This window comes from Rhipicephalus microplus, chromosome 5 (assembly GCF_043290135.1).
Source record: "Rhipicephalus microplus isolate Deutch F79 chromosome 5, USDA_Rmic, whole genome shotgun sequence".
Classification (NCBI taxonomy): domain Eukaryota; kingdom Metazoa; phylum Arthropoda; class Arachnida; order Ixodida; family Ixodidae; genus Rhipicephalus; species Rhipicephalus microplus.
This window is the reverse complement of record NC_134704.1, coordinates 25,529,942-25,545,006: the sequence shown is the minus strand read 5'-3', so window position 1 is coordinate 25,545,006 and position 15,065 is coordinate 25,529,942. Positions and strand designations below refer to the sequence as shown.

The 15,065-nt window shown below is 41.9% G+C and overlaps 1 protein-coding gene across 4 annotated transcripts in view; it reads right to left on the bottom strand.

Moving 5' to 3' along the window:
* Positions 1–14,907, bottom strand: part of LOC119173954 (protein DOP1A) — a 64,365-nt gene extending 49,458 nt beyond the window's left edge. For all 4 annotated transcript variants that reach the window (XM_075895030.1, XM_075895032.1, XM_075895031.1 and 1 more), the window contains exons 1-8: positions 14,769–14,907; positions 11,076–11,240; positions 7,837–8,189; positions 6,838–7,027; positions 5,186–5,361; positions 3,397–3,586; positions 1,657–1,787; positions 546–855 (exon numbers count right to left, since the gene is read on the bottom strand). In XM_075895030.1, coding sequence (XP_075751145.1) covers positions 546–855; positions 1,657–1,787; positions 3,397–3,586; positions 5,186–5,361; positions 6,838–7,027; positions 7,837–8,189; positions 11,076–11,222 — 1,497 coding nt within the window. In that variant the 5' untranslated portion in view covers positions 11,223–11,240; positions 14,769–14,907. The remainder of the gene's footprint in view (positions 1–545; positions 856–1,656; positions 1,788–3,396; positions 3,587–5,185; positions 5,362–6,837; positions 7,028–7,836; positions 8,190–11,075; positions 11,241–14,768) is intronic.
* Positions 14,908–15,065: the final 158 nt, after the last annotated feature.

Here is a 15,065-nt window from a genome sequence, read left to right as displayed (position 1 = left end):
TCACGTTCAGCAATGCTCCCTGCTATCTTTTTCCTTTCTCTGTGCTGGGAATAGGATCATCGTCCCCATGTTTAGCAGTGCAACACTTCCGCTGTTACAGCTAACAGCAACAGCCCAATCGTGCAACACTTCCGCTGTTACAGCTAACAGCAACAGCCAAATCGTTCATATCCAGGCAACTATGAAAAGTGGTAACGTGAAATGACAAGTCACCTCGATGACCTCGAACAGAGTGCACCAGAAACTGCTGACCACTGACAAGCCAACACTAAAGACAGCATCAATTAGTACTGCGAAACGGAGCGCACAAATACACCTGTGACAGGCACACCTTCGAGGGCCACGTTTCTTCGAATTCTCAGAGATTTAATTCAATTCAATTCAATTCAATTTTTTATTTCATCCCAAGGTTGAGGGCAGGCTCGGGAGAAAAGTGACGTTTTGTCACTTGAGGAGAACCCGAGCCTCTCTAATACATGGCAATCACACCTACAACCCCAATGACACTTACGAGGTAATACAAGCTCCATTTAATAAATTCTTACCAATGAGATGACTTCCAGCAGAAACTCTGAAAGGACACACACTTCAATCAGTGATGGCTGTCCAGCGCCAACATGAGCCACCTTGTTTCCTTCGCTGCACTTTGCCTGGGGAGGCACCTTGGTAGCAGATGATGACGCACACTCGCAAGCACCCTGGAAGCATTTGTGCACATACTCCCAGAGATAGTTGGGCTCCAGGGAGCTGAACAGCAGATTGGCCGTCTTGATCAGCTCAAAGTTGCTTCGGTTGACTTGTTTTTCCTGATGAGACTTGGTCACCGTCCCTAGGTTACACTCAATATACAGGGACCTGATATTTGAAACGACAGAATAAAAAAATAAGAATTACGTTAAAACCTTGTTATTTCCAATTTCGCAAGACCACAAAAAAATTCTGTATCAAATTAATGTCTGAAGTGCCGAGGTCACCTAGAGAGCAACGAAGACATATTTACTTAACGCATCTTTCTTTATTGAATGAAAATGCAATGCCTGTTCTTGCTTTACGTAAAAGCAGTGTGCAAGTTCACACTTACCAACTCTATCATCTCATGACTGCCAGAGAAATGTGACAGTAGCGCAATATTGGTGCAATATACTATATTATACACACAGTGGTCAAAATTTATGCACTAGGCTCATCTGAAATTCCCTCACGAGTCTACTTCCTCAAACTCTGATTGAGCCAAAGTTCCGAGCCTGAGCGAATAATATTTTAGCGAGTTTGAGTCTGAGTGAGCTTCCTTGAGAAAATTTTAGTCAGAGCCCGAGAGAGTCCAGCCGAGCACAATTTTGATGAGTACGAGTCCGAGTGACCCGTAAATGCAAAACATATTTCATCAGTAAGTCTAAATGAGCTCCACAGCGAGTCTGAATGAGGACCACATCTTTTGCCGCCCTGTGATCACTCTTGCCTGTTTGCTATCAGAAACTTGGTGCGGGGCCCTAAAAACATGAGGGAACTTATCAATCAAAGCACCAGCATGGAATATTTTTCACACATAACCTAGCTGCTAACAGTATTGCCTCACATGTAGTTACGCCAGGCAGGAAAGCTAGCAGTAAAGTGAAAGCTTTCAATGCCAGGTGCTTGCATGAGAAGAAACCTTACCTGAAAACATCAATGAGAACATCGTCCAGTATAAAACTTGTTTCAGGCTTGTCCATGAGGGAGACAAGAATTCTGTATGGCCAAAGAACTGAAAAGTTGCTGCTGAGAACAGGTGACCTGGATGTTGAAGGCTGCAGAAACAAAGCCCAGCACGGCATAAACATGCCAGCATATGGTCTTACTGTTTTCTAAGCATGAAAATATTATAATAGCGGCTACAGTAAAAGCTCGCTAATTTGGCTTTCATGGGACCAAAAAAACATTTCCGGATTTACTGAATGCCGAATTGCCAAAAGTATCAAGAAACTAAACAAGTATCCATTACATCAATACCTCTTGATTTTCTTGATTGATTGATATGTGGGGTTTAACGTCCCGAAACCACCATATGAGTATGAGAGACGCCGTAGTGGAAGGCTCCGAAAATTTCAACCACCTGGGGCTCTTTAACGTGCACCCAAATCTGAGCACAAGGGCCTGCAACATTTCTGCCTCCATCGGAAATGCAGCTGTCACAGCCGGGATTCGATCCCGCGACCTACAGGTTAGCAGCCGAGTACGTTAGCCACTAGACCACTGCGGCGGGGCCCTCTTGATTTTCTTGATACATACGCAATTCCAGCCCTTATTTCCCATAAGAGCAGTGTAAAAGCTGCAATTTTGATCAACTCCAACTTCGTTCACAATGTGACTGTGGTTCAACACTTCACTGCCTTAAGCTCAAACAAGCTCTGAACCTGACAATTATCCCATACCGCCACCACATATGCATGTCATAACTTTACTGCCAGGAAAATGGCCAGAAACTGATAGTTTGTCCATCACAATGTGGCAAGTGAACTTTATGCTAGCATGCGGGCCAGGGCTAAAGCTGTTGAGCTTAAATACTTTCCACCACATTTGAGTTTCGTGACATAGTGCATGCAGTGCCCAAACTCGAAACAAGGCTACTGAGTGCCATTTCTTCTATAGATAAAACTGTGGTCGCTAAAGACAGGATTATAGCATCAATGCAGTCCTAGAGGCACGCGCGCATCCCGTGTCCAGAGTTGAAACAAAACTGCTGCGCATCGCACGTACTGTTAAATTAACCTGGCTCACTAATACACAATCGTGGACGGTGACCTCACTTTTCTAAAGGCCCACGGCAGCATTGTTTGCATGTGAACGCCATTTTCACCCTTTGCGTCTCATATTCGTAGCCGTTTGTGCTTGCCACACACTGAGATCGTCCAAATTAACTTGGTTGCGACCAAACAAAACTGTATTAATGAGAGCTTAATGCGATCAAACAAGACATATGCTTGCCAGGGCCAGGAAACACGTCCGAATCACCCCATGTTCGAATCAACAAATGTCGAATTAACGAACTTTCACTGTACATCAAGTATTGTTCCTACGCTCACAACATGTGGGGACATTAGAACTTTTTTGTATTTTCTCCCACATGAGTATCGCGAATGACATAGGTGATGGTTTTTATAGAAATATAAATTATGTTGAGTCTGTAATACAACATTACAGACTCAACACTCTAATATGATAAATCAAACATTTCAAGGATGCTACAATGACTGCTGAATTTGGCTGGCTGGCTTACTGAATAGGTGAAATAAATGCCTTTTATATGTTGCACTATCATCCTTTGATCCTTGAGTATTGGGGGACGTACAAAGGCACACCCAAAAATACAACAAGAACTTAAAGATAGACAACAACGGTAACAACCATTCAACTTACACTGAACAAGCACTTAATGGCATCCAACAGGAGAGCACTCGAATGCGAGTGGAAGTATGTTGCATGCGTAGGCTCTGGAGAGTCGGGCACGGGAGATGGCGGTGGCTCGGACGATCCTGTAGACTCGGGCGATGGCACGACACTGATAGTAGACGACCCATCACTTCCAAACAGCCAGGCAAAGAGTCGCCTGGCAATGGGAGTATGCGTGGAACCAACAAGTCTCAAGAACTTATGACCCCGGGAGTTACAGAAGCTCAGTGTTGGAACTTTGAAATTACTACATGAAACGACACACATACTATAATAAAAGAGCTAATTGAGGGAGTGTAGAAGAAAAATACACAGATTTCATCTTTACTTATTGTGATCAAGGTTAATTAAATAACTAAATGCATGTCAATAATCACGATTAATTAATTAACTATATGCATGTCAATGTGAAATGAACCTAACTAAATGAGCTGAAGGTAACATGCAGTAACTTAGTAAATCGTAATAACAGGGAATCAGTCAATCATTTTCAGTTCCTCAGCCAGACTTGCATTCTTTGCATATATTTTGGGTCATTTGTATTCTTGCATAATAGCAGACATAAATGTGCCTCCTGTACGCATTACAGTGTTGCTTACTCCAACCACCCTAATGAATAGGCTTGTGCGAATAGTGAATTTTAGGTTCAAAGCGAATAATGACATTGGTCGAATAATTTCAAATCGAATTCCAATAGTACGGATATCATATATTATAAAGAAAGAGGGGCATATTTGTAATGCCCAACCTAACCTGCACAATATTTTTTGAAAATTAAAACATGGCCTGGGCAAATGTCATTTTTTTAAATAAAAAGAAGCGGGAACAACTTTGAATAGCAGCAGAATTTGACTTTCGGTAGAATGCAAATAATTGCCTGTAAAATATGTTAAGTTTTAAAATTTGCTAAACTTAGAACATACGAGTCGGTAAAACGAGCTCTTAAACAGAAAAAATGAATCGATTTCAGGGTAACATCTCCATTTAACCTAGAAGCGGAGCTTAGCAGCAGTGTGAATTTCTTCTGGATATGTGTATTACATCTCAGCACTACTTCAGTACAGTGAAACCACTTTTACAGAAAGTTACACGCAAACTAATATAAACCTGAGTCTGGGTTTTCATGGTTTACCACCCTTACACTGCAGCGAAACCACCTTTACTAAATCCAACAATTTTTTTTTTTAGTTTAAAAGCTTGTCATAATGGCTTATGTGCTCTATACCTAATGTATTTTGCTGGTTATCACATAGATCCTACCTAAAGTTAACTCCTGCTAATATTCAAAATTGCTTCCACTTCACGGTGAACAGAAATGAATGAAGTCTGCACAAGCCTTGTTTCAACAACAAAAATATATATATATTATGAAGGCTAGTTGGTTTATGAAAAATATGCTCGCCATATATACTATTCAAACTATTCTATTTGAAATTACTTAACCAAATCACTATTCGCTTCAAACCTAAAACTTGGCATTCACACAAGCCTATCGTTTAGTGTTTTATGCAGCGTGCAACCGAGCAAACAGTAAATAAACATAATAACTCTCAGTGTAAACATTGTTTAGTGTAAACATCCGTTCGCTATATCCAAAAATTTGCTATGAAGGTATATTCCCACAAACTATATCTATTGCAAGACTATTTTTCACTAACTTCATTGTAACTGATATTTCGTTATATCTGGATTCATTATACCAAGGTTTAAGCATTTATTAAGCTAAGACAAATAGTGAAAGGCAGTGCCTGAGTACCGGTTCAATGACATGTCCCTTCGAAGCAGGACACCCAGTGCTGCTGTGCAAACGCGGACCCTGTCCCCATACACTAACGAGCAGTTGTGCAGGGGAAAACCCAGGAGCAGAAGCTCTAGTGTGCTCCTCTGTACCAGGATGCTCGAGTCCTGAAGCGAAGCACACAGTGCCTGGACCTGTGATCACAAAGAAGGACAAGACGGCATGTCAAGCCAACATGATATTGAAGAGTCTTTTTTTTCTTTCGACATTGCAGCATTCACTTTCATGACAGGTCGAAAACGTGATAGCCTTCAGGTTTCTTCTTCACAGATATATGCAGTCCTGTCTCAAAGATAGGAGTGTCAAAGTATTTGAACACGAATCCTCCTATGCAATTCAATCTGTTAAGCCCAAGTATATGAAGCAGCTCCATTACCTGGTGACTGAAGCATATTTTTGAGCATAAAGCCAACCCACAACACACATGCACACATGTGTGCATGCACTGATCATGCCCCAAATACTCATGCCTGTATGCCTCGTGTGATGAAACTGCAACGACGCAGAGTGATGTTCTTTTTAGCGTGGCCACTTTTCCGTTTTCAGGTGAATGATGGAACAAGCGGTTTACAGTGACATAATACTTCCTTTAGAATCAAACTAAGCTGAAGCACCTTTTTTCAAACAGCTTATAAAAATTGACACGTGTCTGTGATGGTACATGCTGTGACAGCAGTCATCTCGTGTTTCGAATTTCCAAAACGTACTTCGATACAATTTCATTGGCATCATCAGAAATTGTGGGTTATTATCTAACTAATACAGATACAGCCTAGTGAAACAATGACACTGGTTTTTGGGGGGAGTCATCCCCTACAGCTGATACCTGTAGTACTACAATATTCTGAGTGCAGGTTATCAGATAAGTTTATCATAAAAGCTGCTGTAGAAACCTTGCTGTGCTGTAGAAGGTGTTCCATTAGAGCTTTTAATCTTGATGCAATAATGTAATCTTAAATAAGACTCATAGAACTCAAATAAAAGAAGTACTCAGTAACAATCGTCAATAGGAGCTTAATTATAAGGAACAATATTATACAGTACACTCTTATTACAGAAGCTAGACACTTCAGGTTCTATAGATGGATGATGAAGGGTCCAGAAAAATGTGTTCTGTTTAGCAAGAGTTCTGTTTGCTGAGATAAACCCGAGTAGAAAATTCGAGTATGAAAGCAGTCATATTAGAAGCAGTTGTTCTAATTAAGCAGCAGTTCTGTTTAAGGGTTTTCCGAGTCTACTAAAGTAATTGATATGTAGGGTTTAACGTCCCAAAACCACCATATGATTATGAGAGACGCCGTAGTGGAGGGCTCCAGAAATTTCGACCACCTGGGGTTTTTTAGCGTGTACCCAAATCTGAGCACACGGGCCTACAACATTTCTGCCTCCATTGGAAATGCAGCCGCCGCAGTTGAGATTCGATCCCGCGACCTGCGGGTCAGCAGCCGAGTACCTTAGCCACTAGACCACCAGGACGGGGTCCGAGTCTACTAAACGTTTTACATTGTACTGTACCAATGTTGCTTATAACAAAAAACTGTCCATGGACCAGTAACATGTTACACCAGTGCCGATTCAAACAGGCAGCAGTAATGTAGGAGAATGCATACCATGCAGTCGATGTCGGTGCCGATGACATACAGCTGGTCCTCCATGCTAAGTCGTCGGTTGTAATGGGAGACAATGAAGTTGATCGCTGCCTGACGGATTCCTGGGTTACATAGGATGCACTTCCACAGGCTGCCATAGAAGTAACTCTTCTCGACTGCTACACAAACATCGAGAAGCAGCTTGTCTGTCCTGTGGGCACATGAAGAGAAAAGGAGAGTCATGGTTCATGAAGAAAACATCTGAACACAGAGAGCTTTCTGCACTTTCTATATGTAATGCTATTTGGCATGCCTTAATGAAAGTATTTCAATTCAAATTGAAATAAGCTATTTGAAATGCTTTTTTCCAATATGTTTATACCTTAAATACATTAACAATAAACTCGCCTACATAAGAATGCTTTAGAAAAACATGTCCTTATTAAATGATATACATTCATTGAGGTTAAAATTTTTTTTAATGACATCATTCATTTTAATAGCAAAAATGTAGGCTGTAGGCCGCCTCAGTGTGACCCTCTTTTCTTTTAGGCTGGCACCCCAATATTCTAATTTGCCTTCCCCAACCATTCATCTCATTTTCATTGCAGGTAAATGGCTATTTTCTCCATCTCAAAGTAAATACTTTCTAGCTCTATTTCTACAACTGATTTCAGCCAGGACACATGTCATTTTAATCCTCAATTATGAGGTGACATTCACGCAGGGGACTAAAGAGATCTGCAAGTACATGTAGCAACTGCCAAACTACACACTCAAGCTCTGCCACCACTGATTGGTTCAGCAGTCTTGCTACAACAGTTGAAAAGCTAAGGAATCAGTTCACGTGCGACAACACTAAAGCGGTCGCATTTCGACCATTTACGACCATCGCTTTGCGACCAACCTGGTCCAGCGATGACTTGTTAGCATAATACATATCACTTCCTTTCTGATGACTGATTGCACTTGGCTCTCGGGCTTCTTTACAGCCACACAATCAAATGCTGTGGAACAAACCTTTCATAGTAGTCCGAACCTTCTTCCAAACCTGGAAGGACACCAATGAGGAACCCATTCAGTCCCGGCCGCAGACGCTCGCCCAGTGGAAGAAAGTGCGTCTCGTAGAGGCTCAAAAGCGCAGGCCGCACATTCATGGCGGCGTGCGCCAGGAGTGGGAAAAGGCCGGCACCGTACAAGAAGAGCTCTTGGCCGAGCCTCTGGGGCCCCACTGCTCTCAGGATGAGGTCGTACGACTCCAGAGCCTTGAGGTGGACGCCACTTGGCAGCGCTGGGTGCATGCATTGTGCCAGCCGCTTGCTGATGGTCAAACGACGGGGCACCACCTGGTACTTGAGGTGGCTGGACACCACCTACATAGTTTAGTTTAGTTACTCAGGGGGACACTACTGCTTGAAAATGCCAAATGTTTTGATGAATTTTGATTTGTGATGAACACAGTTCTGACTCTAGATCATTCTGACATGCTGATTTATTATGAGACGCTTACAAATTGAAAAAGAAATTTTGCTCCCAAAAAGCACATGAAACATTGGATATTTAAAAAACTACACACTGCATTAAAAAAATAATTACATATTTGAAAACAGTACATGCAAAATCTTAGCAAGCTTTAGTAAAATTAATGAAAAATTTTAAAAATGTTTTGAAGTGGAGAGTACCCCCCTATACCAAAAAAATGTTTGCTGCACCGTCAGCACATGTATGCATGGGAGAATGCTTCTGTGTAGGTACGTTAATTCTCAATGTGCATGCAAATGGCCCCACAGAGCAGGCCACAGTTAAAGGGACACTTAGGTCAAATAAAAATTCAGAGTGAAAGCTCAATGTATGACGTCTAAAAACGACAATATTATCAACAGCAGTACCCTACTTACAGAGAAATTAGGGTAAATGCACGAGAACACATGCGCCGCTGTAGGACATTAGAAAAATGATCCCGATGACAGTGAGAGGCACCGCCTACAATTAATCACTAGTAATCGATCTAGCTGCACTAAATAAAGAACCTTCCATGGATCAGGAGACGTAATAAAGTGCTGCTCGTTCGGTTTTGTTTGAATAACAATAAAAAAACGCCAAACGTTACTATGGGGAATGGCGTGACTGGTTCAAAAGTCCAATTTTCGCGTGGTTGAACTCGACAGGTCGTGCCATCTAGTGGGGCCCAGTTGACCCAAGCATGCCTGCAAACGCGGAAACCATAGCAGGAAATTGTTCAATGGCCGTTGTTGCTGCTGTGGCTCCTGCTACATTCATTCTGTTTTTACTGGTGTCGGCGGCTGCGCAGTAAAGCCGGGACACATTGCGCATGGCAACAGTGACACAAGACGCTCTGCTTGAGGCAGGTAATTTGAAGTGCGCTAGCCCAATGTGAACCACAAAAACGTAACTTTATTTTAAAATAAGTGCTTCTTTGACCCAAAAGTAAAGCTACGAGGTTTCTGGACCACTATTTCAACAACCAACGTTGAATTAAAAGTTGTCTTTAAAGTCCCTTTAACTGCAGATCACAGAGAAACAAAAAATTAATTCCCATTAGCAAAGCACCCTTCAAAAATGTTTCTTCAACTTTATGATAATGAATCTCAATTTTTTTTAAAACTGCATCCTAATACCCCAGTACCACAAAGGATATTGAAAATAATTTCGCTATTTCATGTTTCATAAGATGCATGTGCCACCATATTTTAGCACACAGCAGAAACATAAGTGGCAATGAGGCTTCAAAAAATAAAAAAAAATGTGAATGGTCCAACCAGGAAATGTGAGTTTTTTTTTATTATTGGTTCCTTCACATAAAACAGACTCATGCAGGCCATTTAGAAACTTTGACTTTTGAATGCATGGGAAGTGAATTTTATATATAAAGATTTCGAAGAAAGCCGAGCACCATATGCACCTGTATTTTACAGTAAATACCATAAAGAATATCCTTAGTGGTCAGGCTGACTACGCCCAATTGCCTACATTGCCAGAGTACTTCTGATGTCAAAGTACATGATGGCACTGCCAGAAGCCACACGAAATTGCCTGGGGAACCGCATCAATGTATGTAACTCGTTTAACATTTGCAGACCTTTGCAAGTGTAAACAAATGTACCATTGCAGTGCCAGCCCAAAGACAGAAAGGGCCTTCCGTACAACTCTTCTCATCTGCTACCTGCTCCACTTAAAATGGTTCCTTATCACGATAGCCAGTCACAAAAAACGTTTATTGGCTTTTAGTTTGTTAAGTACATAGAAAGGAGTTAAATATAGGCAACCAATAGGAGCCTTTCAGGCGGCAAAGCCTTTCGCTTGTGGAGCAGATATCGATAAACACTGCCACTAACCCAACCACATATTTATGACATGGTGTGACGAAGATGTGTGAATAATTACCCAGGAAGACTGTGTTGCGACAGCTTGTGTAATACTCTGCAAATGCTAAGCTACTTAGCTGGTGATGAAGCATTATGGCTAATAACAATAATTCTGGGGTTTTAAATGCTGCAACTATAATTCATTAAGAACTCCTTTTCTTTGTTATATACAACCTGAGAAACCAACAAACAATGAAGCCAAGGAAAGTATAGGACACTTCCAATTAGATGTATTGTAGTAATTATAATATTAATAATATGAAGAAATAAAAGTGGAGAAAAGACAACTGGCTACCACTGAGGGCCAGACCTACAACCTTTGGATAACACATTTGATGCTCTGCCAATTGAGATATAGTCACGATTGTCCTCCCGTCCACTCAATAGGGTACTTCTACACAAGCAAAGCTGGGAGTGTTAGTCAGCGCCGCTTGTAGCCATGACAGCAAGCGTGGAATACGTTTTTTTTTTTGCCCCAGCCGGCATTACATAGCATGTGATCATTTAATGAGCTGGCAGCTGACCAATAAGGCCTTGCATGCTACCTGAAGGCATCGAGATATAATTTTGAAACACAATGAAGGAATCCATGTTAATTTTGGCCACACGGGGTTGTGTTGTAGCATTTCTACGAAACCAGTGGCACGGCAAAGAGTATTGGGAGGCCTGTTACATTATGAAAACATAATTATAGAACCACACGCAATATAAAGGACACGAAATAGGCACCTCTGAATGCAACTCGACACAATTTTAATCAAGTAGCAGTAATGGCCAAAATTTTTCTTTCTTTGATCTTATCAAAAATGAACTTCCACTTTGAACCTAGCCGGCATAATTAATGCAAAAAATCCGCTTTCACCATTTTCATACCTTGTTCAGCTTTCCAAGGGCTGAAATGAGGTCAGCCCATTCACTGGTGTTATCAAAGCTTTTGAGAGCTTTGTCAATGGCAGTGACATAGGCACGGTACTTGGGGTCACCAAGCAGCTCGTACTCTTCGAGAACAACTGAGCCCATGTTTGCAGTGGTCAAGGCCTGTATAAGATATGCACACACACAAAGAAAAAGCTTTTAGCATTAAGAAAGTACAAGTACATTAGCCCTGACTTCTTATAACTTCCTCGAACAGAAACTTCACTGCAAAGCATTTTGCCCTCCATCAATGGGCAAGGTTATTGATTTTTCCCAAAGCTGTATAGTTAAGTAGTCCACTGGTCCCCGATGACATACAAGTTACAGGCCAATGAATCTGAAGGGTGCAAAAGCAGCACTGGGTTCCTGACATAATTAAACATAGTACCACGGCCACCGGATAAAAAAAATTCAGCGGCTGTGATAGTACACTGCCAAACACCTCACAGGGTACCCTGATACTAAGAGAGAGAGAGAGAATTATTTTAATGGGAAGCTGGAGAGGTTTGCCTGGTTTTTCACCTGACAGCCTACTCTAGTTACAGGGTGATGACAGTGATATATACAATGATAAGCACACAACACATAGTTACATACATGCATAACAGTCACATAACCCATAAAGTCACTCACACGCACTGCACTATTTACGTTTTGTTCAAGCCTGTGGCCTGTAAGAACATCAGTAGCACTTTTGTAGAGTCTAACGCACTGGATGTATTCTGCCATGGGCACTTGATCAAGGGTCCAAATATCATTCAAAATTTAATAAATGAATACTCATAGTATAGTTTAGCATCACTGCCACAGCTTCTGTCCCATTATAACACAGCTTTCTATATTTTGTTTTAATAAGAGAGGAGTGTTTTCAGATCAATCTCTCCTCCAAGTTGCCTAGAGTGGCAGAGGACAAAGATTATCATTTTTTTAAAAAGCTACAGGGTTTAAGTTTGAATACTCTTAACATCCAAGCCTGAATTATACTAGGCTGTCTGTATCAACATCATTAAAATGGACTCTACTTGTTGAGGACCCAGCTTTTTTCTGGCAGAAATATGTTACAGTTGTGATGTAGATGGTGCCTTTGCATTGACGTTGAGTGCAATCAGTTGCCAATTCACGTTGCCATCACCAGTGCAGACAACCTCAAACCTTGCACATGTCCCGAGGAAATGTCCGCTCCAAAACAGATTTTAATATTATTTTCGGTAAATATGATGACAGATCAACTGTACACATAATATATTTCCAGAACCCAGATATAATGTACATGCGTGCACACGGAGACACACACACACACCAACCGACGCTGCATGAAGTTAAAGGGTTAACCATACAGAGACAATTTTTTCTAACAGGTGCTTCAACCTCGCCCCTCATGCTTCTGCAACTGCATGGTGATGGGCTTTTTCATGCGCTTTGTTGTGCAACTGAGCTCCATATGACAGCAGCAAGTGCGTCCTGTCATGCGATCAATGAGCCTTGCCCACCCCTTTTGTTTCTTCTCCATAGGCTATGTGCAGCAGCACTCGTAATAGGCGCAGCTGTAGGCAGAATCATAAAAGTTACAGCCATTTTCAGGATCATGTCTAAGCAACTATGACGTGCTGTTACACCTAATCAGTTTTATATGAATTCATCATGGAGGAAAGTTAGGCCCGCCGATACCCAAAAGAGGGGAAACAGAAAATACCGCCTGTCTTTCTTCTTTTTGATGGTATCTGCAGGCTTCAAATTTTTTCAGATTCATTCCTATTAACTAGCTCAGCTTTCTGTCCTTCTAAACTTTATCTAGTATGGCACTCATGAAATAGTTCTTGCGCACACTGTTGCTGAACATACCATTTGCACAAACACGTGAAATAATTTACTGCCGAAGGATAAAGCCTGCTATTTGCTTGAGAATGTACATCTAATTCTGCAGAAAACTCAGAATGGAAGAACTATAAGCCATGTCAACTGCACTTTCAACGCCTCGACCGACAGTACTTGACACTCCACAGCTATATTTCATGGCCAAAGATGACCTCATGTGCTGTAAGATGATACTTTAGGTTAATTAAAACAAGAAGAGCTTGAAATGCCCCTATTTGGTGCTCCATGGGGTTCCCATCTGGTTATTGTTAGTGAGTGCAATTTCATCAAACTACTAGATATGAACCAGAGTGCACTATGAGGCAGTTTTAATACTATCATCTAACCCACGATATGATTACAAGAGACACCGTCAAGGAGGGCTCCAGAAATTTTGACCATCTAATGTTGTTTAACGTGCACTGACATTTGCACAGTACGCGGGCCTCTACGATTTCGCCTCCACCAAAATGCGACCACCACGACCAGGATCAAACCAGCGACATTCGGGTAACCAGCTGAGCACTGTTACCACTACATCATCATGGCAGACAACCACGTGTCAGCTTTGAAGTGGTTTCTAGTGACACCTAGTTTTGTGTAAGGTCTTCTTGTCACAAGGCAACCGAATTTTTTAGTTCACTTTCATCGCCAATGCAGTACAAAAAGGCACAAACAAGGGTGCTACAAACACACAGGACAAGCACTGACTCGCAACTGAAAAATTTAGCACACGTTTTTGCCCTGTGATATTGAACATGTTCACCTCATTTGGTTTTGTTTTCCTGGATGTTCAAGTAAGTTTTTAGTTTCAAGTTGGCCTTTCTTGTCAACGTCTTTTCGTGTTGCATCAACAATGCAATTGTACAAACTTTCAATCATGCTGCACTAAGTTCACTTTGCTGAAAGTCAAAGACTAAACTTCAACTTGTTGCGCGTCTTTTTTCAACACGTGTAACAGTGTCTGCCACAGCACAAAATAAATGTGGTGATGCTCTTAAATTCAGTAGTATTGAGAGCACAACTTTGTGTGAACTGTAATAATTTTGCTCTCATTGTAATAAAACAGCACCACGAATCCCATGAAACGAGAAGACGAGCTTGCACAAGCAATAACATACCAGGACATAGTTTACTTCGCAACGAATTGCATAATGGTTTTAGAAACTATGTCTGCTTCATTCAAAAGTAGACGAGGCATAAAAGCGAAAGCGTCTAACAGCTATGTAAAACAATATATATCAAAAAGGGACCATGATTCATAACGGCTGTACATCGCCAGGCTGCAGTAGCAAACAGGCCAAACCGTGATAAGCGACCTTATCAGACGAACGCACATGATGGGGCACTTGTTTGTTTACAGAATATTGCGTAAGCCGCCAACAAGCGTATTCGCCAGCTAACGTTCAAAACAAACATTCCGAAGCGTAGATGTTCGTGCTAGAGGCGAAGCGGCCAGAAAGTGCCTAAATCAGGAACGCCGGCAAGTCCTCACGACAGTACTGAAGCACGTTTCCTCGCAGGAAAGACACGTACGGCGCATCAAAAAGCATCAGACCCTGTCAAACGCAGCTGTCACCGAAACACGACACCCGACAAACGCTTTTACGTCAGCATCATGCGATATCCAATGGTTGCTCCCGATTGCGAGGATTTCTGTTACGTGCACCGTCGTATGATAGGCTCAGTTGTGCTTTACATCGCCACCGCACCGTTCACCGCACGGAAGAGAACGGCCAAGTTTGCTGCACCCAGCGAAGGGCCCATGCAGAGGCACGGCTCTTGCCTTATACATACCCAAAGCTCCACATTTCGTGATGCATGGCAGCTCGGCACGTGGAAACCTCACATTCGTCTCAGTCGCTTAGATGACAGCACGTAGCGGCGAGACAACACTGCATTTTGGACGCAAAAATCACAGAAACGTATGCTCACGTCCGCAGCTCGCGCTCACACACCGCTCTCGGAGCTTCGCACTGCCCATAGTGAGCAGCTGACGTTGGCGTGGCCGCAGATGCGTCGTATCTATGATAAATAAACATTGCGCAATGTGAAATTCACAACAACATAACTAGAGTTAATTAGGTTGGAGTG